Source organism: Aethalodelphis obliquidens, unplaced genomic scaffold (assembly GCF_003676395.1).
Source record: "Aethalodelphis obliquidens isolate GAN/ISIS:26980383/991018 unplaced genomic scaffold, ASM367639v1 scaffold53, whole genome shotgun sequence".
In the NCBI taxonomy this organism is placed as follows: domain Eukaryota; kingdom Metazoa; phylum Chordata; class Mammalia; order Artiodactyla; family Delphinidae; genus Aethalodelphis; species Aethalodelphis obliquidens.
In genome coordinates, this window is record NW_020837997.1 from 964,072 (window position 1) to 986,560 (window position 22,489).

Below are 22,489 nucleotides of genomic sequence, written 5' to 3' on the forward strand. Positions count from 1 at the left end.
CGGCTAGGTGCCGACACCCGCCCACGGGGACCGCGCCGCACATAGACAAAAGAGGAAGAGGTAAGATGGGAAGAACTTTATTAGACTCGGCTTGCAGCCTCGGCCACGCGGGCCCCGCCCGCCCCGGGCCCGGGTCATGGAGCGCCCCCCCCGCCCTCCTCGTCGTCGTCATCAGCCTCCACGTCCAGGCCCGGGATGCCTCGGATCTGGCGCTCCAGCGCACCGCCCAGTAGGGGCACGGCCGCCTCCTCGTCTTCCTCGGGGGGCGGCGGTGGGGGCGGGGACGCGGCCCCAGGGGCCGGCTCCGGGGGCACTGGGGGCTGCGCCGGCGCGCCCTCTGCACCCTCCGCGACCCCTGCCGCTTCGACCAGCGCCCCCTCATCCAGGGCACCGCCCTCGGCCTCCTCCTGTTCCTTCTCCTCCTCCGGGCTGTCGGTGAAAGGGTTCTCGCCCTGCGGAGAGGGGCGCCATACTGAAGAAAGGGAGGACCCGCGGGGCTGGGGCCGGGACCAGGACCAGGGGCTGGGGCCGGGGCCGGGCCAGCATGCCAGGGGCGTGCAGCTCACCTTCAGATAGCGCTCCAGCTTCTTGCTGATTAGCTTGTTGTTGAGGATGCTGCGAGCCACCATGAGCGAGGACTTCTTAGACTGCTCCATCATGAGCTACGGGTAAGGCAGGCAGGGCTGCAGAGGCTGCCCCAGGTATCCAAAACTCCCCACCCCACCCCGCCGGATCGGGCAGAGACCACTCACACCCGCACACCTCTCCACCTCCACCTCGGGGCCCAGCACCGCCAATGACTACCACCAGATTGCATAGTTCTGTAAGCACACCCTTGGGTACAAGCGTGGGTCCACTCTACAAGCATGGAGCCACGACCCGATTTGATCTTTGCTCAAATGCTCCATCTTTCCATACCATACTTACTGTATGTAACTGATTACAGACGTATGTCTTTACAGCTGTACTGCAGAAATCTGATTTGCTTACTTAAAAATTATAAGCAGCAAACAAATAAAAAAACGTACTAAAAACCAAATGTGCAACACCTAACAAGGGGGCAAATGCCCTAAAATGCATGGAACTCTTTAGGATAAACAGGGAGGATATAAAAGCAGGAATACGAATGTCAAACAGTGTATTTTAATGATATACATCCTTTTAATCCATAGGATTCCCAGGAGGAAGAATTATACCCCCAAATGTAAAGGTTGAAAAGAGACACTTATACTCTGTTGGTGAGAGGCTCAACTGTTTATTTTCTGGAAATCAGTTTGATGGAATATATCAGAAGTAAAAATTTCTCAGTAATTCCTTCCCAGAGTCTAGCCTAAGTTTAAAATTGGAAACATGCATGCACATTGATTGCAGTAGTGAAAAATTGGAAAGCACCTTAATGTTCTTCAGTGGAGAAGTGGTTAAAGTAAATCAAACATTCAAAAGAACACCATGCGGTCCTTAAAGTAGGGCTCAGGGACAGTGTGCACAGCATTCCAGAGCCTTTCCCTCTGGGAGGATTTATACCAAAATGCTACATGATTTTCTCGGTGGTGAGAATGAAGGCAACTCTTACTTCCATCATTAATGCAAGTAATGGTAATGCAAGTAATGGTAATGCAAGTATAAAGCCATGAACAGGAAAAACAGGTAAAGCTATTTTTGGAGGGGTGGGGAAGCTGATCTCCAGGACCTCTACTCTACCCTAGCCACTCTATTATCACATTTCAGAAAATCATCTCACTTTCTGTTTCTACTCCCTTTCCCCACCTTCATCTTCTTTTCCTTACATATTTTTCTCTACTACTTGGGGAAGATATTAATAGCCCTCATGCATGCTGAAAATGAAACAAGTTAAAGATACACAAAAGAAAACTGCCTACATATTGGTTTGTCCTTGTGGGGAATAAAAGGGATAACTGGTTCCAGTCGCAGGTGCAGTTGTGGGTACTTTAAGGTTTGGCACACTTACAAGGCTGTAGTAGAAATAGATATCCCATGGATATTAAACGTTAAACTATGTGTTATCTGCAGAACACCCAGTCTCAATGTGCACACCGCTCACTACAGCTACAGAAGCGTTCCTTTAGCTGTGACCCAATTTACTCTGGATAAGAGCAAAAACGGTTCACATTCCATTATTTATAAAGTTACCTGCTGTTTGCTTTCATTATTTTTGCTACACTCATTATATTTGCATTTAAATGTTTTAGGCAACTTAAGAACGAATGTACAAGATGCAGTAAAAATGAATTGCTTGGGCTTCCCTGGTGGCGCAGTGGTTAAGAATACACCTGCCAATGCAGGGGACACGGGTTTGAGCCCTGGTCCAGGAAGATCCCACATGCCGCGGAGCAACTAAGCCCATGCGCCCCAACTACTGAGCCTGTGCTCTAGAGCCCCTGAGCCACAACTACCGAAGCCCATGAGCCTAGAGCCTGTGCTCTACAACAAAAGAAGCCACTGCAATGAGAAGCCCACACATGGCAACGAAGAGCAGCCCCTGCTCGCCGCAACTAGAGAAAGCCCACGTGCAGCAACGAAGACCCAACACAGCCAAAAATAAATAAATAAAAATTTAAAAAAAAATGAATTGCTTGATATCCACTACTTCATGTATATCAAGCACAGCAGTAAAACAAAAAAAACACCATATATTTAATTTTTTCTTAAGTTTTTTTTTTGCTTTTGTGATTTTTTTTGATGCTTGACTAACGTGCTGTAAAAATAGTTAACATGGAACTTGAGATGATGGCTTTTTTAATGTCTTATGAGATTTTCATGAACAATTCAAGCATAATTGTTAAGAACACGTGTATTAAGTTCATGTTAAGTGGAAAAAAAGTTTTATGAACGGAAAAAAAAAAAGATGCACAATTAGGATACTATTCTCACTCGCCAATACATTATCCTCCTCCCTTTAGGTGCACAGATGGACACAGCAGAATGTCTCCCAACTGAAGCACACTTACAATGTTTTCAGATTTTTGCTACAACAACCACATACCACATACTAGCAGACCTTATAAGAAATACCAAAGGAGGTTCTTCAAGCAGAAAGGAAGTGATCCCAGACAATAATGCAAATCCACATGAAAGAACAGTAAAGGTAATTATGTAATTACAAAAAACACTACAAATGCAATATGTTTTCCTGTCTTCTCAACTGGTTTAAAAAGGGGTTGTATAAAACCATACATATATTTAAATATTAAAAATATATATAGTTGTAAATACATATAAATAATTGTATTGTTTGGCCTGTAACACAGAAATGTAATATATTTGCCAATAATGGCACAAAGAAGGTTGGGGGAGTAAAATTGTATTGGGCTAATAAGGAAATGACTGTAGATGGTAACTTCAATCCACAGGAAGAATTCAAATGAAGAGAACCAGTAATGAGCAATAAGAAGGCCAATATAACAAAAACTAGAAATATGTAACTGCTCTCCTTTCTTCTGTCAGCTTCCTTAAAAGACAAATTATATAAAGTAACAATTACATTGTATTACATTATTGGGTTTGTACCACATACAGAGGTACTACTTTACATAACAAAAACCTCCTATGTAGAGAGGTACATAGGAGTAACTTAATCTCACTGAAATTAAGTTATTGTATCTAAAGGAAAACTTAAAAAGTTAATATGTACAAGGTAAGGCCTAGAGAAACCACTAGGAAAATAATTCCCCAAAATGCAGTGCAAAAAAACCATTAAAATTAAATGTTATACTAAAGAAATACTTAATACAAAGAAAGCAGTAAAGCGTGAATAGAAGAATGATGTAAATCTAATAATATCAACAATAATGGTAAATGTGAATGAATTAAACAGTCCAGTCAAAAGACAGAGACTGGGCTTCCCTGGTGGTGCAGTGGTTGAGAGTCCGCCTGCCGATGCAGGGGACACGGGTTCGTGCCCCGGTCCGGGAAGATCCCACATGCCGTGAGCCATGGCCGCTGAGCCTGCGCGTCCGGAGCCTGTGCTCCGCAACGGGAGAGGCCACAACAGTGAGAGGCCCGCGTACAGAAAAAAAAAAAAAGACAGAGACTGTCAAACTGGATAGAAAAACAAGATCAAATTATATGCTATTCATAGGAGATACACTTTAGATCCAATAGATTCAATAAATAGAAATGAAAAGGATGGGAAAAGATATACAATCATCAACCATAAGAAAAATGAACTGGCTATACTAATAGCAGACAAAATAGAGTGTTAAAACAAAAAATGTTACTAAGACAGAAAGGGACATTTTATAAGGATAAAGGGTCACTCCATCAGGAGGATATAACAATTCTAAGTATAGATGCACCTAACAACAGAGCACCAAAATACATAAGGCAAAACCCGACGGAAATAAAGGGAGAAACAGACAATTCAACAATAGCTGATATCCCACTGTCAATAATGCATAGAACAACTTGGCAGAAGACCAACAAGGAAATAAAAGGCTTGAACAACACTATAAAACCAAACAAGCATAACAGGTATCTATAGAACACTCCACACAGCAAGAGCAGAAAATCCATTCTTTTCAAATGCACAAGGCACAGCATAGGCCATACACTAGGCCATAGAACAAACTTCAGTAAATTAAAAGGACTGAAATAATAGAATGTATATTCTCTGACCACACTGAATAAAATTAGAAATCAGTAACAGAAAGGAATTTGGGAAATTCAGAAATATGTGAAAATTAAATGACACACTGCTGAATAACTAGTGGGTCTAAGAAAAAGAAATCAGAGGGAAATTAGAAAATAACCTGAGATGAGTGAAAATGAGGACGTGACATGCCAAAAGTTATGGGATACAGTGAAAGCAGTACTCAGAGAAAAAATTATAGCTATAAATGCCTACATTAAAATAGAAAAAAACCGGGCTTCCCTAGTGGCGCAGTGGTTGAAAGTCCGCCTGCCGATGCAGGGGACACGGGTTCGTGCCCCGGTCCAGGAAGATTCCACATGCCACGGAGCGGCTGGGCCCGTGAGCCATGGCCGCTGAGCCTGTGCATCCGGAACCTGTGCTCCGCAACGGGAGAGGCCACAGCAGTGAGAGGCCCGCGAACCGCAAAAAAAAAAAAAAAAGAAAAAGAAAAAAACCTAAGCAAGCAGAATATTGGAGTAGAAATTAATGAAGCAGAGGACAGAAAAACAGAAGAGGAAAAAAAAATCAATGAAGCCATAAGTTTATTTTTTTTAAAGATCAACAAAATTAACAAACCTTAACAAGACTGACCAAGAAAAAAACAAGACTCAAATTACCAGTCAAAAATGAAAGAAGGGGGGGCTTCCCTGGTGGCGCAGTGGTTGGGGGTCCGTCTGCCGATGCAGGGGACGTGGGTTCGTGCCCCGGTCCGGGAGGATCCCACATGCCGCGGAGTGGCTGGGCCCGTGAGCTGTGGCTGCTGGGCCTGCGCGTCCGGAGCCTGTGCTCCGCGGCGGGAGAGGCCACAGCGGTGAGAGGCCAGCGAACCGCAAAAAAAAAAAAAAAAAAAAGAAAGAAGGGGACTACTGACATTACAGAAATAAAAAGGATTATAATGGAACACTAGAAATAAATGTATGCTAATAAATTGGATAATAGATGAAACAGACATATTTCTAGAAAGACACAAACTACTGAAACTGACTCAAGAAGAAATAGAGGGAGTTCCCTGGTGTTCCAGTGGTTAGGACCACTTGGCACCTTCACTGCTGGAGCCCAGGTTCAATCCCTGGCCCGGGAAGTAAGGTCCTGAAAGATGCATGGTGCAGCCAAAGAAAGAAGAAACAGAAAATCTAAATAGACCAATAACAAGTAAAGAAATAGAATTAGCAATGAAAAAAAAGCAGTTACCCACAAAGAAAAGCCCAGGTCCAGATGGCTTCAGGGGCAAATTCTACCAATTTAATACCAATTCTTCACATACTTCCAAACAAAAGGAGGGAAAACTTCCCAACTCATTTTTTGAGGCCAGTATTACTTTGATACCAAAACCAAAGACATCACAAAAAAACACAGATGAATTATCTCTTATGAATACAGATGCAAAAATTCTCAACAAAACATCAGCAAAGCCAATCCAACAACATATAAAAAAATTATACACCATGACCAAGTAGGATTTTTCCCAGGAACACCAAGCGTGGCTTAACAACCCAAGTTAATGTAATATACCATACGAATAGAATAAAAAACAAAAGCCACATGAGCATCTCAATAAATGCAGAAAAAGCATTTGACAAAATCCAATATCCTTCCAGAATAAAAACACTCAACAAGATACGAATAGAAGGGAATTCAGCAACCAGAAAAAGGGCACCTATGAAAAATCCACAGCTAACATCGTACTTAATGGTCAAAGACCGATGCTTCCTCCCCTACCAAGATCAGGAACAAGAAGATACTTCTCTTCAAAACTGTGTTGGATGTTCTAGCCAGGGCAATTAAAGAAGAAAAAAAAAAATTAAACGGCATCCAGATTGGAAAGGAAGTAGTTAAACTATCTCTATTTGCAGATAACTGATCTTATATACAGAAAATGCTAAGGAATCCACTAAACTATCAGAATTAATAAACAACTTCAGTGAAGTTACGGGATAAAATATCAACATACAAATATCAATTGTATTTTGATACACATACAAAGAACAACCCAGAAATGGAATTAAAGAACACAATTCCATTTATAATAGTATCAAAAGAATAAAATACTTAGGAATAAATTAAGAGCCCCAAAAGTGCAAAACTTATACACTGGAAACTATAAAACACTGTTGAAAGAAATTAAAGAAGCTCTAAATAAATGCAAAGGCACCCCATATTTACAGACTGGAAGACTTAATACTGCTGAGATGGCAACACGCTTCAAATTGATACAGAAATTGAATATAGTCCTATCAGAATAACAGCTGGCTTCTTTGTAGAAACTGACATGCTGGTCCTAAAATTCTTGGAAGCTCAAAGGCACAATCTTGAAAAAAAAGGAACAAAAGTTAGAGGAGTCACACTTTCCGATTCTTAATCTTACTATGAAGCTAAAGTGTGGTAATGGCATAAGAATATAGAGAACAAAAGAATAAAGAGTCCAGAAATAAATCCATGTAGCTATGGTCAACTGCTTTTTGACAAGGGTGCCATAGTGAAAATGAGAAAAAACAGTCACAGGGAAAAAGTAGTTTCTTCTACAAATGGTGCTGGGACAACTGGAAAATCACATGGAATAGAATGAAGTTGAACCTTACCTTATACCATATACAAAAATTAACTAAAATGCATGAAAGATCCAAAATTATAGGAGCTGAAACTGTAAAATTCTTATTGTAAGAAAACATAGGGGGGCTTCCCTGGTGGCGCAGTGGTTGGGGGTCCGCCTGCCGATGCAGGGGACGTGGGTTCGTGCCCCGGTCCGGGAAGATCCCACATGCCGCGGAGCGGCTGGGCCCGTGAGCCATGGCTACTGAGCCTGTGCGTCCGGAGCCTGTGCTCCGCAACAGGAGAGGCCACAGCAGTGAGAGGCCCCCCGCATATCGCAAAAAAAGAAAAAAAAAAAAAGAGAAAGAAAACATAGGGGAGCTTCCCTGGTGGCGCAGGTTAAGAATCCGCCTGCCAATGCAGGGGACACAGGTTTGAGCCCTGGTCTGGGAAGATCCCACATGTCGCAGAGCAACTAAGCCCGTGCGCCACAACTACTAAGCCTGGGCTCTAGAGCCCGTGAGCCACAACTACTGAAGCCTGTGTGCCTAGAGCCCGTGCTCTGCAACAAGAGAAGCCACCGCAATGAGAAGCCTGTGCACCGCAACCAAGAGTAGACCCCGCTCGCTGCAACTGAAGAAAGCCTGCGAGCAGCAATGAAGACCCGACGCAGCCAAAAATAAATAAATAAATATTTTAAAAAAAGAAAAGATAGGGGTAAATCTTTTATTTGACAATGGATTCTTAGATATGATACCCCAAGCACAGGAACAAAAGAAAAAAAATAGATAAACTGGATTTCATCAAAATTAAACTTTTGGGGCTTCCCTGGTGGCGCAGTGGTTGAGAGTCCGCCTGCCGATGCAGGGGACACGGGTTCATGCCCCGGTCCGGGAGGATCCCACATGCTGCAGAGCGGCTGGGCCCGTGAGCCATGGCCGCTGAGCCTGCGCGTCCGGAGCCTGTGCTCCACAACGGGAGAGGCCACAACAGTGAGAGGCCCGCATAATGCAAAAAAAAAAAAATTAAACTTTGTGCTGCAAAGACACATTAAAAAGGTGAAAAAAAACAACCCACAGAATGGGAGAAAATATTCGCAAATCATATGCCTGATAAGGTACTTGTATCTAGAATACATAAAGAACCCTCAACTCAAAAAGACCACACAATTAAAAAATAAAGTATCTGAACAGACATTTCTTCACCTCTAAGAATGTAGACAGATGGCCAACAAGCCACTGAAAAGATGCTCAACATCATTAGTCAGTTATCAGGGAAATGCGAATGAAAAATACAACAGATACCACTGCACACCCACTAGAATGGCTGGAATCAAAAAGTCAGATAATAACTAGTGTTGGTGAGATATAATAAATCAGAGCTCTCATATATTGCTGATGGGGATATAAAATGGTACACCCACTTTGGAAAACAATCTGGCAGTTCCTTAGGAAGTTAAAATGTTACTATTTGACCCAGATATTCCACTCCTGTCTAAAAGAAATGATAATACATGTCCACACAAAAACTTGCATCATAACAGAATTATCCGTAATAGCCAAGAGGTAGAAACAATCCAAATTCTAAAGAATGAATAAACCAAATGAGGTATGTGTCCATACAAGAGAATATTTTTAGGCCATACAAAGGAATGAAGTTCTGACACATTCTACAATATGGAAGAACATTGAACATACGCTAAATTGAAGAAGCCGATCACAGAAGACCACATACTATGTGATTGCATTTTTATGAAATGTTCATAATAAGCAAATACATGGAGACAGACAGTAGATCAGTGGTTGCCTAAGGCTGGCGGAGCATGGGGGTTGGAGTGATAGCTAAAGGGTATGGGTTTCTTTTTGAGGTGATGAAAAGGTTCTATAATTGACTGTGCTGATAGCTGCATAACTGTGAATATTATTAAAAACTACTGACTAGTACACCTTACATGGATGAACCGTATGGTATGTGAATTGTATATCAATAAAGCTGTCACCAAAATAATAATAATAATTAGAAGCTTTTTATTCACTTCTAAGTCTGGAATTTTAAAAAATATAGTGTTTATATTGAAACTATCTCTATAAACTACTTCTGGTGTCTTCAAAGTAACTTTTATCACCCTTCCAATCCCCTCTACAGTTGCTGGTTGTTACAGCTGTTCTTTTTTTTTCAACTTGCTTTAGAATCACTTTTGAGTTTATTTTTTGCTAGCTATCATTCATTTCATCCAGATTTTCCAAGTTTTAATACCATGCACTGTCCAGCCTCTACAATCTGCTCTCTGTTCTCTTTTGGTATACCCCTTTTATCAGCTCCCAAACCAAGAATCTCACCTTGGCAAGATCCCTACAGCTTCTCTGCTGCCAAAGCCAAGGGACATTTTCCTTATCTTTCCATATCTCTCAATTGCATATGCCAATCCCAAATCTCCTCAACCACCCAAGCCAGATCTCTAAACCCATCCCACTGTTGAGAATCACTGCACTGAGAAAGACCAGCGATGAATCTGATGGGCATGGAAAAAGGTTGAGAAATGCTATTTCTTATACCATTTTGCTGCTATTATCTGCTCATAAATCCCATCAGCCTCCTCCAGGTGATGGCACCCAAGACTCCCTTTCTAGCCCAGACCGGGTCCTGAGCCTCTCAGCTCTTTCCCTACTGCAAAGCCCCACCACCCTCACTTGATCTCTAACAGACACCTCTAACCTAGGATGTCACCCATTCAACAACAAAAAAACCCCACCTACTCTGGCTTCTGTGATAGGCACTGGGAATGCACTGGAATGCAAGACAGAAGTTTTTCAATTTCTTGCCAAACTCGCTCCTTTCCCTGTACCATATACCGCCCTCCCCATCATAGCAGCAACACTGTCCACCAGCTAAGGCAGAAATCTGCCACATCCCAGACTTCTGGTCACTCCCTCATGCCAACCTCCTGTTCACTTCCTTAACACCTCTTCTATCCTGCCTGTCTTCATCTCCAAGGTGGAGGCATACCTCTGGCTTGATACTGCAGCAGCCCTTCCTTGATCCCCAACCTCCCTCCCACAACAGGTGCCCGAAGTCTCTAGTCCAACACCGACTCTAATCCTACTGGTCCCCCACTTAAAAGCTTTGCTGCCTACAGGAGCAAGATCAGGCCCCTCAGCCCAGCCCTTGTGAACCTTGTGTCCAATACTTCCTCCAACAACACTTGCACCATACACTTCTCCCTGTTTGGTTTCTGAACCTATGTGGCCATTGACCCATATGCACATGGAGGTCCCCATATCCCACAGACCTTACTTCTTAAGGTCTAGCTCTGATGCCACCACCTGCCAGGCAGAGTCCCCATTTCCCACCCCTCTCTCTGTAGCTTCGCTGACTGAACTGGGCTGGAAATGTCTACATCTTCCTGCGCCCTGCAGTCCCTGCAGTTTCTCATAGGCAAGCAGGGGCTATAACCCCAGGACCTCCCCAGTGGCCTCACCCAGTCAACCCACAGGCTGGTGGGAGGGCACTGGTAGCCACTCACCCTGCGGTTCCGGTTGTGATCCATGGTCTTGAGGTGCTTCTGAATGATCCCAAACTGCATGGGAATGAAGAGGTCACAGGCTGCACAGTGGGCTGCCTCTACCTTCTTCACAAAATGTTCCATGGCAATTTCTGTAGAGGGGAGAAGGAGGGGAGTTGCCACTGGTCCCAGGCACCTAAGAAAGACCCAGGAGTTGGGGGAAAACAGCAGACCAGCTCCTCACCTCACCCTGCCACTTCCACGTGGGCCTGAGGCTGTTCTCAGTGACCCTCCCTGGGGGAACAGAGGGGTGTTGTGACCCCACTCTGAGAACCAGAGGAGGGAAGGCTGAGGCCCTGCCTGATAGGACTGGGATGGAACCTCCTCACCTTGGGTCAGATCTTGGTCTCTGTAGATCTGCTGGATCAGACCATCAAGGTCCTCCACGGTTTTTCGGAGCTCCTCTGTCTTCTTGGTCTTGTTGGCAACGTAGTCCTGCCGGAGATCCCAAGGAGATATTAAGGTTTGTGTGGGCTGCTCTATGTCCTGAGGGTAAAAGCAGCTGTACCACTCCAAGGCTCACCTGCAGAAAGTCAGCTGTCTGCTTCGGAAGCTTGGTGCCTACGTACTTAAAGTGTTCCTTGTGAAACTTGCTGTCGAGGTGGCTGGCCATCTCATCCTCGTAAAAGGTCCGGTATTTGCAGAGAGAACACACAAACTGGATCCTGCCACAGGAGGGAAATGAGGGACTGAGATCAAGAGGGTCCCAGGGAACAGTGCTGCTGCCTCACCCAACCCAGCTGCGAGCCCTGAAACAGGCCTTGCTCATGGGCCTGTGAAGTACGGTCCCAGCAGGGGGACAGGCTAGGACCAGTGGGGTTGGGTGTAGAGAGGGACAGAACGTCTGCAGGCTGCAGTTACTGCAACGTAGGGGACAGGGGAGGAGCTCTTCCTTCCCGTAGGCAGGAGGCTGAAGCCTGAGGCAGCAGCTGCTGCAACAGGCAAGGAGTCGCTGGAAGGTTGCCGGAGGGCATCTCTACCAAGGCTGGGCAGGAGCTTGTGTACTTGGCCCAGCTGGGGACCGGAAGGAGGATGCCCTGGCGTGAGCCAGGTAGCCCTGAGGTGCAGAGTGGAGTACGCAGTCCCGAGGCAGGGCCCGAAAAGGTGCTGCATCTTCCTTCTGGGGTCTGAGGGACTGAAAGGCCCAGCCCATCCTTTGCTCAGAATGCTTGGGGGTGGTGTCGGGAGGGATGGGAGGCAAGCAGGCCTGGGCACCTGCTGCCTCATCTTCCTCTTCTGAGAAGAGACCAGTCTGAGCTGGAAGGAGGGCGCCCGCCCGGCCTGCCAGAGGGCAGCCTGGAGTCACCTGAGCGAGGTGCTCTGTCTGGGCCTCGTGTCCACAGCAGAAGCCCGGGGTCTGGGGCCTGGGCTGGAGCAGGCCGCCGTGGCAAGGGGCGGAGGAGGCCAGCCGCCACCGAGGCCTTGGGGCAGGTCCCTACCTCTGCCGGACGTCCTTATCTGGGCCACGGGGTCAGCTTTGTCTGGAGAGCCCAGGGGCCAGGCGCCGGCGAGGCTGAGGAAGGTCCAGCAAGAGCAAGAGTCTGAGGCGGAGGAGGAGGAGGCAAGCGCCAGTGCGGGAGCCCTGAGGGCAGACAGACCCGACCAAGGGGCGTGAAGGGCTCAGCCGCAGACAGGCCCGGCCTGACAGGGCCGGCGGGCAGGGCAGAGGGCAGGCCCGAGGCTGCCACAGCCCACAGGTGCTGCCATCTCTCCTGAGCACGGTGATGGCCTCTTGGCAGCTAGCTGGGGTGGCACAGGCGCCTTGGACCTTGAGTCTCTGATGAGCTGGCCCCCTCCCGCAGGGGCATCAGGCCCCCAGTGCACCTCGGGGCTCGTGCGCTGAGTGACCTAGTGCTGGAGCTTCTGGGCAACGGTGGTGAGCAGTGTCAGATCTCAGGCCAAAGTCGCTAGCGGTCGCCAGGCGGCCGCAGAGGGGCAAGGGACGAATCAGGCCTTGGGAGCTGGGCCTGGCGGAAAGCAGGGTCCATGCACGGCCGAGCAGGTGGCAGCTCCCAAGGGAGGCCAGAGGGCGGTGAGGCAGCAGAGCTATGGCCCTGCTCTCCTGGAGGCAGCCCCAGAGCGAGGCAGAGGCAAAGGGGTGGAGGGAAGCTGGTTACCTTTCCACCATGCGGTCTCGCTGCCGCTTTTTCTGCTTGTCCTGGTTCTTTTTGCCTGCCTGCAACTTGCGCTTGGTCTGGCCACTCTCATCCTGGGTGCTCAGGGCCCCTGTGGGAACAGAGGAGCACAGTTACCAGTTTGTGGCCTCTGGCTGGATCATCCACCATCTACTCCAGAGGGTCCATTCTGAAAGCAGCTGTCGAGCAAGGCCTCTGGCTGTGAGCAGGGCTGGGTACCCTGGAATGGGTGGGGAGTGATTTTGGCCTAGGCCCTGAAGAGGGGAGGACACGTGCTGACCCCACCACTCTCCAGGACATCTATACTCTGCAGAGTGGGCCACAGGGAGGCTGGAAGGTAAAGAGAGGCTGTCTCAGTGGGGACACTGGCACAAGTTCAGAGGGCCCAGGTGGCAGGATGCAGGAAGGCCTCAGCTGGGGCCTAAGAGCAGCCTCCAAGTGGTAAAGGCCCCAAAGCTTGCATGGCCCTGCCCACCTCACACTGGGCACCACGGCAACAGTAGGCTGAGGCTGGATTTATGGTTAGGTACCTGCTGGCGCTCATCACTTGAATAGGGGGACAGGGACTCCCAACAGGGGCTGTGGAGGCGCTAAGGGAAAGGACACGCAAACCAGAGCCGTAAAAACTGCACCAAGGGTCCCGGCTTGGACACCAACCATTAAGGACTCAGAACTGCATGTTACTAAGGGCCTGAGGGCAGGGGGTGTGCCTGGGGTTCCCCCACACTTTTGCTTGCTGCCCCCACCTGAAGGCAAAACCAGTGTACTAGGCAGGGACCATCGCCACCCATAGCCTCGGTCTGGGAAGATTAGGGGCAGAGTGGGAAGGGGGTGAAGAAGGAGGTTACTCCCTACCAGCACATACCCAGCCACACAAGGGAGGATCCAAGCTGGACACGTTTCTGCCAAAACCCTGCCCTTGGCTGGACCCCTCCCACCACGAGCACCTGGAAGAGCCACCCCAGAACCCAGGCCACTCAGAAGACTCACCTTTCTCTGCATCCTCTTTGCCCTCTTCCTTCCCATCCTCTTTTCCCTCTTCATCTTCTCCTTCCTAAGACACAATTTCAAAAATTCAATGTTAAAGCATGTATAGCTGTTCATAACAGCTGTAAATGACAAGGCCCTATTCAAGGCCAGGCACTGAGCCAGGAGCCTCACATCCTCCCAACAGCCCTTGCACAGAGGGCTCACTCTGCCATTTTTCTGATAAGGAAATCCAACCTCTGGTTAGGCAGCCTGCCAGCAGCTTGTGCTCTCTACCAGACCTCCACCTCCTTGTACTAGTCATGTGTGCATGCAGAGATGACTCAGGCGATCCACTGTTCACAGGCCTCACCTACAGACAGAGAGAGTGCAGGGCTGGGGCCACTTACTGCTCTGAAGCCCTTCTCCACAGGCTCAGCGCCTTCAGTGCCCTCTGCAGCTTCCCCCTCGGTGCCCTCGTCTGAAAGGTAAGAGGAAGCAAGCTCAGCCCAGGAGCCCCAAGGGGCAGAGGACAGGGTTATGCCAGTGCCTGGCCTCACCATTGTCTGAATCACTGTTATCAGAGCAGTCCGTCCGGGTGGCTTTGCTGTCGGGCTCGTCGGGACTGCCACATTGCTTTCTCTTCTTTTTCTTGGTCTGGGTCAGAAAGAGGGAGCAGGGTAAGGGTGGATGGCTCCAGGCCCCTCGCTCTGCTCAGTCACAAAACAGGAAGGCCTCCTCCACTTACCCGAAAGTCAGCTGTGGTCCAGGTCTTCCAGGTCCGCCTCATCTGTTTCATGCCATTGCCAAACCCAAAGCCAAAGCGGGAGCCACCCGGAAAGGTGCCCCCGCCACGCATGCCCTGGAACATGCCGTACTCAGGGATGATGTTCTGGGAGAAGAGGGAGGGCAGCCGGGAGGCACCAGGCATGCACTGGCCCCGGGCCCCCATGGGGTCTTCCCACACACGCCCATAGCCTGAGGCCATCGGCCGGCCACTCCGGGAGTCCCGGGCCCAGCCCTGAGCCCGTGGGCCAAAGGTGTCGCCACCACGCATGCGGAACTGGTCGCGGTAGGCATCATACTGGCCCTCGTAGGCCATTTCCATCTCAGGGTCAAGCTCGCCGTAGTCATAGCCCGACCGGTACAGATCACGCTCACTCAGGACGGCCCTCGAGTCACAGGCCTCGTAGGAATCGTATCTGCAGGGGCAGGTGGCAAGCATCAGGGAGGGCCTCAGGTCCTATCACCCTTCTGCTCCTGCCTGCCACCAAACCTCTCTGTCACGGGGACAGAAAACCCACTCCAGCACCTACCCCATTGATCCCCATCAGAGGATCAATATTTGGAAATGCCAATTTAAAAGGCCTCTCAGGAGCAGACTTCTAGAAGCCAGAAGGGCCTCTCAGATGATGTCCCCAAGCTTGCATGTGGGCCACACCAGCTTGAGGACCCTAAGAAGGACTATTAGGGTAAAGTAGGTCTCAGTTAGGAGAAGAGACAGCCCACAGCCCATAAGAAACGTGCATGTGTCTGTGGCAGTCACAACACCCAAGGTTGCTGCTTGAGGGGCAGAGCCAAGCACCCCAGCATCCTGCAGTACATGGGCAGTTCAGCACATCAGTGTTTGTCCACTGGGGCTGATGACACCCACGAGAGACTGCCAAACCCTTCAAAGCCCATCACCACTCGAAAGGAAAAGGAAGACAAAACAAGGAATGTTGCCAGGAAAGACAATGTGACCTTGCCCAGGGACAAGAAAAAGAGTTCTTATGAGCTCATATCAACTCTGGAGCCCAGGACAGGGAATCACATCCTACATAGCAACTGGGAAGGCAGGCCAAACATTCTACCTGCGCAAGACAGGGCACCAGAGAGAGCCGTTCTAACCATGGCTGCAACCCACAGGCCCAGACCCCACATGTCTCTTTGCCAAAGCTGGGTAGTCAAGAAGCACCAGCAGCATGTGCTACCCAATTAATTGCCACTCCATCCCTCAACCCTGCTCTCCAGCTCCAGGTTGCCACAAGAAGGTACACAGGCAGCTGGCACCAGCAGCAATGTCAGCCCAACTGCACGGCCCCCCGCCCACCCCCTGCCTGCAATTTGGCAGCCTCAGCTCCAAGCACTATGACTGTCAGGCAGGGGATGTGCTGGGCATCCCCCAACACTTTTTGCTTGCTACAGAGCCCATGCAAGCAAAAGTCCCCTTGGTACCCTCTGCCCCCTAGTGGTCCTGGTGCCTCACTTGGCCCCATCAGTGCCTGGCCAGGCCCCTCCTTACTCTCTGCTCTCTCCCATCTGTCAGCTGGAGCCATTAGGCCACTCCACCCCAACCTGTGCCAGAAATACATGTGCCCTCCTCACTGAAACCTCTCACTAGGGCACAAGAACTTCTAGGCCAGCACCACTTCAGACAATGACAAATGCCCACAGCATGATGCTGTGGGGTAGGACAGATCTGAGTGGGAGGCCCAGCTCCACTATTTACTCCTGGGTGCCTGTGGGCAAGAGGTGTGACCTGCATGCGCTTCACTTTCCCCATTTGCAAAGTAAGGATGTCAACAGTTCCTCACGGGCACTTCTGAGGCTCAACAGGTACATGTTTATAAGGCACTGAAGGGTGGTCTGGACATGCCCACATCTTCCTTGTCCCTTATGTGGGATGCGCAGCTCACAGTGGTCAGCCCCAAGGGTTCATCCCACCCTTCACACCCAACCCAATCTGTCCTGCCCTGACAGAGCGCAGGATGTAAAGTATCTGAAGAATGTCAAATGGCTGTCTCCAGAGGGAAGAGCCATTTAACAATGCTCCTGAGAAGAGCCACTCGGAGGGTACAGTGAAGCCAGCCCAGTCTGGGCTTGTTCCTCTTTCTAAAAGCTGGAAGAGAGGCTCACCATCAGGCAGTTGGGGAGGGTGGAGGGAGGAGGGGACACAGGCCAAAGAAGGGAAGTGCACTGGACCCCAAGCAGTCTCTGGGAAGCCCCGACAGCAGAGCAAAGAAGGAGAAAGCAGACGAAAGAGGCAGTTCAGAAGAGGGAGACGCCAAGGGGCAATAGGCAGGAGGTGACCCTGCAGAGCCTCAGCACCTAGGCAGGTGTCCACTCACCTTTCTCCACCTGAGCCGTACACGCCTCCTTGTATCATGTCTGTCTCCAAATGCGGCACCATATCTAAGCGTTGGTTAATTCTGGACAAAACGGAATCAGCACTGGCACTACCCATGGCACTAGGGTTTGCATTTGTGTCAGAGCTAGGCATTTCCCAAGAGTTTGAAGTGGCCATACCATACCCATAGTTGGTGGTGTTATCCTGGCCATAGCCATAGCCATAACCATAGTTCTCGTAGCCTGCAATGAGGGAGACAGAAAGACAGACAAGATGGAGGGGGCGAGGAGAGACAGACAAACACGGAGACAAGGACACCTTCGGTCACAGAGACAAGACTGGATCTTAGCCACCTAAGGCTGGCTGGGCCCTAGTTTATACTAATAAGGCCTCCTGGGAAGGAGTAGCCAGCTCCAGGGCACCTGGGACCCCCAAAGGCGACCCCCACCCCAAAACCTTGGCTAAGCTGGGCAGTGGCAGAAAGACTCAACCAGTTCAATCCCAAGGGAGAGGAGAATGATCATGGGTATAATACTTGCCTCTGTTTGTCCCAGAGCTCCAAGTTCCATATCCTACAAAAAGTAAAAGAACAATTACACCTATAATTGCTTACAATACAGTAAGAGTTTAATTCAGGCACAAAGACAACGATTCCTAAAACCTGAGCGGTTACAGGACACTGAACCTCCCCTAATTGAGAAGCCTTGAGCTTGAGAGCACTACATAAATGACCCAGGCCACCTGCTGCCCTGGTGCCTGACCTTTCGTGGTTCTGACCATCTGCTATTTAAGGAACCTCCCATTCCTAACACTCTCAGCTAAGGAATTTGGCTCCTATACGCCTTCCTTAAAAAGCCAGAATTGGGGGCTTCCCTGGTGGCGCAGTGGTTGAGAGTCCGCCTGCCGATGCAGGGGACACGGGTTCGTGCCCCGGTCCAGGAAGATCCCACATGCCGCGGAGCGGCTGGGCCCATGAGCCATGGCCGCTGAGCCTGCGCGTCCGGAGCCTGTGCTCCGCGACGGGAGAGGCCACAACAGTGAGAGGCCCGCGTACCACAAAAAAAAAAAAAAAAAAGCCAGTATTGGAAGATTACTCTTGCCCCTGGCTAAGCACCAATCAGAGGAGGAGGAGAGCAGTTTCCAGTGCCTTACACCGACACTGTGCTGTACAAGAAGCTCAGCACAGAGCTCATAGCCACTCTGAAATCGTGTCAATCAAATCACCCGACAAAGCCATATGGAGCAGAGAAACTGACTGCTCTAGTCCCTTAAATGTCTGTCTTAACAGGGAGAACCACCAAACACTTGAATTGTGAGTGTGCTGTGCTGGAACACATAAGCAGAGGGGGACAAAACACCACTCCCAGCTTGAGAAAAGCTGTTGAGAAAACAATCTGGATTATAAACTAAATATGCTTTGGATTTTATTACAGCATGTAAGAAAAATTCATTCCTTCAGAAACATAAAGCCACTGAAAACTGACAAAGTGCAAAGCCAAGAGGGACCTCTGAGTCAAGCAGACATGTTTCTTTCCCAAGGGAGTCCATTAGAACAGGTGACTGCTTTTCCAGTGCCTTGGGTGAGACCTCAGAGTTACCTGCTACTCCACACTGTCTACCCTGCAGACAGACAGGTCAGGCTCATCCCAGGGCAGGGGACCAAGCTCAGTGAGACGGCAGTGTGATGAACAACAGAATCCAGCCACAGGAAAGCAATGCTGCATACACTGAGAAGATGAATCAGAATGAAGGGGGGTGGGGGCAGGCTGAGATCCTACACTCAGGCTCCTCCTCAATCCACTGCACAAACGAATGGGGAGACACTGGAAACCAGCAAGGAACTTTAGACGAACACTACTTTAATGAACCGTGGGCATGCTAGAGCTCACAAAGCAAAAATCCTCTTCAGCTGGGGAAACCAAAGCAAGGGCTTCTCAGTCGTTTGTTTATTCAAGAATTACCATGCTCAGAGGACACAGAACAGAGGCTGGCAGTCCTGGGCACTCCTCAGGCCCAGAGCACTGTGTGTTAAAGGAGACACTAAGTAATTAGAGCAGCAAGAGACAGCAGCTGGACATCATGTAAGGAGTGAGTGGTGAAAGAGGCGTTCTTACAGGCAGAAGAGAGGCTGGCAGAGCCATACAAGGAATAATGCACTTAGTCCCAGCAGCTAACAAGAGCCTGGCCACATGGCTGTTTGCACCCAGGACAGTGGACACTAGCTATTCAAAAAGAGACAGGACTGGGAGGCAAATGCAGACCCATCAGGGTTATGCTTGTGAGGCCAGAATAGGATGTCCCTGCCCCACCCCAGGCTTCTGCTACTGAGGACTTGCCAGAACGAGCAAAGAAGCACAAGGAGAGGAAGCAGGAGTGAGCATTAACGCTAAACACAAGGACAGGTTGGTGGCTCCTATGACAGGGGCAGGCAAGCACTCCCTATGTGCTACTTGCTATGCCCAGAGCAACCTAGACTCCCTGATGGGCTCCCCAACCAGGTCCCTTTTTTGGGGGGGGCGGAAATCTTTGTCTACACTATGTTCTTTGGCGACTCCCTGAGACCTGACCCTTGCAGAAGAACATCGGAACTAACTTCCATCCACAGAGATGAGACCAGAGTTGACAAAAGAGAATTTTAAGAATATAATTTATTTTAAAAAGGAAACAACAAAAAAAGAGAGAGTAAAGAAAAGGAGACAGTCGTAGTAAACAAAAAAGAGCAAAAGTAGAAAACAATGTAGGGACTTCCCTGGTGGCGCAGTGGTTAAGAATCCGCCTGCCAGATGGACCTACAGTCTGTCATACAGAGTGAAGTAAGTCAGAAAGAGAAAAACAAATACCATATGCTAACACATATATATGGAATCTAAGGGAAAAAAAAAAAGGTCATGAAGAACCTAGCGGCAAGACGGGAATAAAGACACAGACCTACTAGAGAATGGACTTGAGGATATGGGGAGGGGGAAGGGTAAGCTGTGACAAAGTGAGACAGTGGCATGGACATATATACACTACCAAACGTAAAATAGATAGCTAGTGGGAAGCAGCCGCATAGCACAAGGAGATCAGCTCGGTGCTTTGTGACCACCTAGAGGGGTGGGATAGGGAGGGTGGGAGGGAGGGAGACGCAAGAGGGAAGAGATATGGGAACATATGTATATATATAATTGATTCACTTTGTTATAAAGCAGAAACTAACACACCATTGTAAAGCAATTATACTCCAATAAAGATATTAAAAACAAGAAAAAAAAGAATCCGCCTGCCAATGCAGGGGACACAGTTCGATCGTTGGTCTGGGAAGATCCCACATGCTGCGGAGCAACTAAGCCCGTGCACCACAACTACTGAGCCCACACACCTAGAGCCCACGCTCCACACAAGAGAAGCCACTGCAATGAGAAGCCTGTGCACCGCAACTAGAGAAAGCCTGTGTGCAGCAATGAAGACCCAACACAACCAAAAATAAATAAATTAAAAATAAAAAAAGAACACAATGTAAACATTCAACTTTAAGGTAATAGTTAATCAGAACAGATTATAGCCAACCTACTCAGTGAGATCACATAGGCATCAAAAAAGAATCTAAGCCTTATGCTGCACAAGGAAATGCTTCTAACAGTAAGCAAAACAAAACCGTAGACACAATTCTAGCCACCTGCAAGTTATTCAACTACCTAAAGTAACTATGCTGACAAAAGTTAAATATAAAATGGTGGGATCTTGGTTGACTGTTTTTCAAAATGTTACTTAAATGCTATTATATTATTCTTGCAATCTGATCCAGAAGGAAAAGTAAAAATATACCTATTGCTTCACAATATGATTGTCTATGTAAAACTACTCCAAAAAATCTACAAAAAAGAGTTACTAGTGAATAAGTAAGCTAAGCAAGGTTTATTACAAGGTCAATATACAAAAATCAAATCTTTACATACCAGCAATGAACAACTGGAAACTGAATTTTTGAAAACTATCATATACCACAGCACTAAAGACATGAAATACTTAGCTGCAAATCTAACAAAATGTGTGCAAGATCTGTGTGTAAAAATCTACACCACTGGGGCTTCCCTAGTGGCGTAGTGGTTGAGAATCTGCCTGCCAGTGAAGGGGACACGGGTTCGAGAACTGGTCTGGGAAGATCCCATATGCCACGGGGCAACTGGGCCCGTGAGCCACAACTACTGAGCCTGCGCGTCTGGAGCCTGTGCTCCGCAACAAGAGAGGCCGTGACAGTGAGAGGCCCGCGCACCGCGATGAAGAGTGGCCCCCGCTCGCTGCAACTAGAGAAAGCCCTCACACAGAAACAAAGACCCAACACAGCCAAAAATAAATAAATAAAAATAAATAAATTTATATAAAAAAAAGAATGTACAGTTTCTCTTTAATTCCTAAATGAAGTGACCATATCACTTAAAAAAAAAACAAACAAAAAAACTACACCACCAATGAAAGAAATCAAAGACCTGAACAAATGAAGTGGCATACTGTGTTCATGTACTGGAAGGCTTAATACTGTTAAGATTTCAATTCTCCCAAACTAATCTATAGATTCAAGACCATTCAACTCAAAATCTCAGCAGGAATTTTAATAGAAATTGACAAACTGATTCTAAAATTTATATGCAAAAACAAAGGAACTATAATATCCAAGTCAATTTTGGAAAAAGAACAAACCCAGAGGATTCACATTTACAAATTTCAAGACTTACTATAGTGATCAAGACAGCAAGGTACTATAGGAAATTCAGACTCAAAGATCAATGGAACTGAATTAGAGGCCAGATACAGACCCACACGTATATGTTCAATTAATTTTCAACAAAGGTAAAAAAGAATCTTGACCTATACTGCACACTTGGTAGAAATATTAACTCAAGTGGATCACAAAATAAAAGTAAAACCTAGGACTATGAAACACCTAAAAGAAAACTTAGGAGAAAATCTTTGTGGCCTTGGGCTAAGCATAAATTTCATAGATACACCACCAGAAATCACGATTTATTAAAGGAAAACTTGGGACTTCCCTGGCGGTCCAGTGGTTAACACCCTGCGCTGCCAATGCAGGGGGCACAGGTTTAATCCCTGGTCCGGGAACTAAGATCCCACATGCTGCGTGGTGCGGCCAAAAGACTTAAACAAACAAACAAAAACAAAGAAAAGACTGATGAATTGGACTTCATCAAAATGAAGAATTTGTATTCTTCCAAAGACACTATCAAGAGAATAAATAGATAAACTCCAGTCTGGGAGAAAATATTTGCAAATGGCACATCTGATAAAATGCTCTGTACCCAGAATATATAAACCTGAGGGAAAATAATTCAAAAATGATGTGTGATGTGGGACTATGTCTGATTCAAAGGGTTGAGGCAGGGAGGGCAGGACAGAGAAGCCATGCAAACCAAGTTTCTCCTCATTTATGAACTCCTTGATACCTCCTTACTCATTTTCAGAACATTTTTTTAAAGTATTTTAAAAAATTAATTAATTAATTTATTTTTGGCTGCATTAGGGGTCTTCGTTACTGCAAG

General features: G+C 47.6%; 1 protein-coding gene across 2 annotated transcripts in view; it reads right to left on the reverse strand.

The window, feature by feature from the left end:
* Positions 1-59: 59 nt before the first annotated feature.
* AKAP8L (A-kinase anchoring protein 8 like) overlaps positions 60-22,489 on the reverse strand; it is a 30,726-nt gene continuing 8,296 nt past the window's right edge. The window contains exons 3-15 of one of the 2 annotated variants that reach the window (XM_027084495.1): positions 17,492-17,524; positions 17,137-17,194; positions 16,954-17,034; positions 14,592-15,045; positions 14,404-14,500; positions 14,254-14,324; positions 13,868-13,931; positions 12,860-12,968; positions 11,266-11,407; positions 11,072-11,177; positions 10,704-10,834; positions 567-662; positions 65-452 (exon numbers count right to left, since the gene is read on the reverse strand). In XM_027084495.1, the coding sequence (XP_026940296.1) occupies positions 135-452; positions 567-662; positions 10,704-10,834; positions 11,072-11,177; positions 11,266-11,407; positions 12,860-12,968; positions 13,868-13,931; positions 14,254-14,324; positions 14,404-14,500; positions 14,592-15,045; positions 16,954-17,034; positions 17,137-17,194; positions 17,492-17,524 (1,760 nt within the window). In that variant the 3' untranslated portion in view covers positions 65-134. Of the gene's footprint in view, positions 453-566; positions 663-10,703; positions 10,835-11,071; positions 11,178-11,265; positions 11,408-12,859; positions 12,969-13,867; positions 13,932-14,253; positions 14,325-14,403; positions 14,501-14,591; positions 15,046-16,953; positions 17,195-17,491; positions 17,525-22,489 lie in introns of both variants that reach the window. The other variant, XM_027084494.1, reaches the window with a different exon arrangement.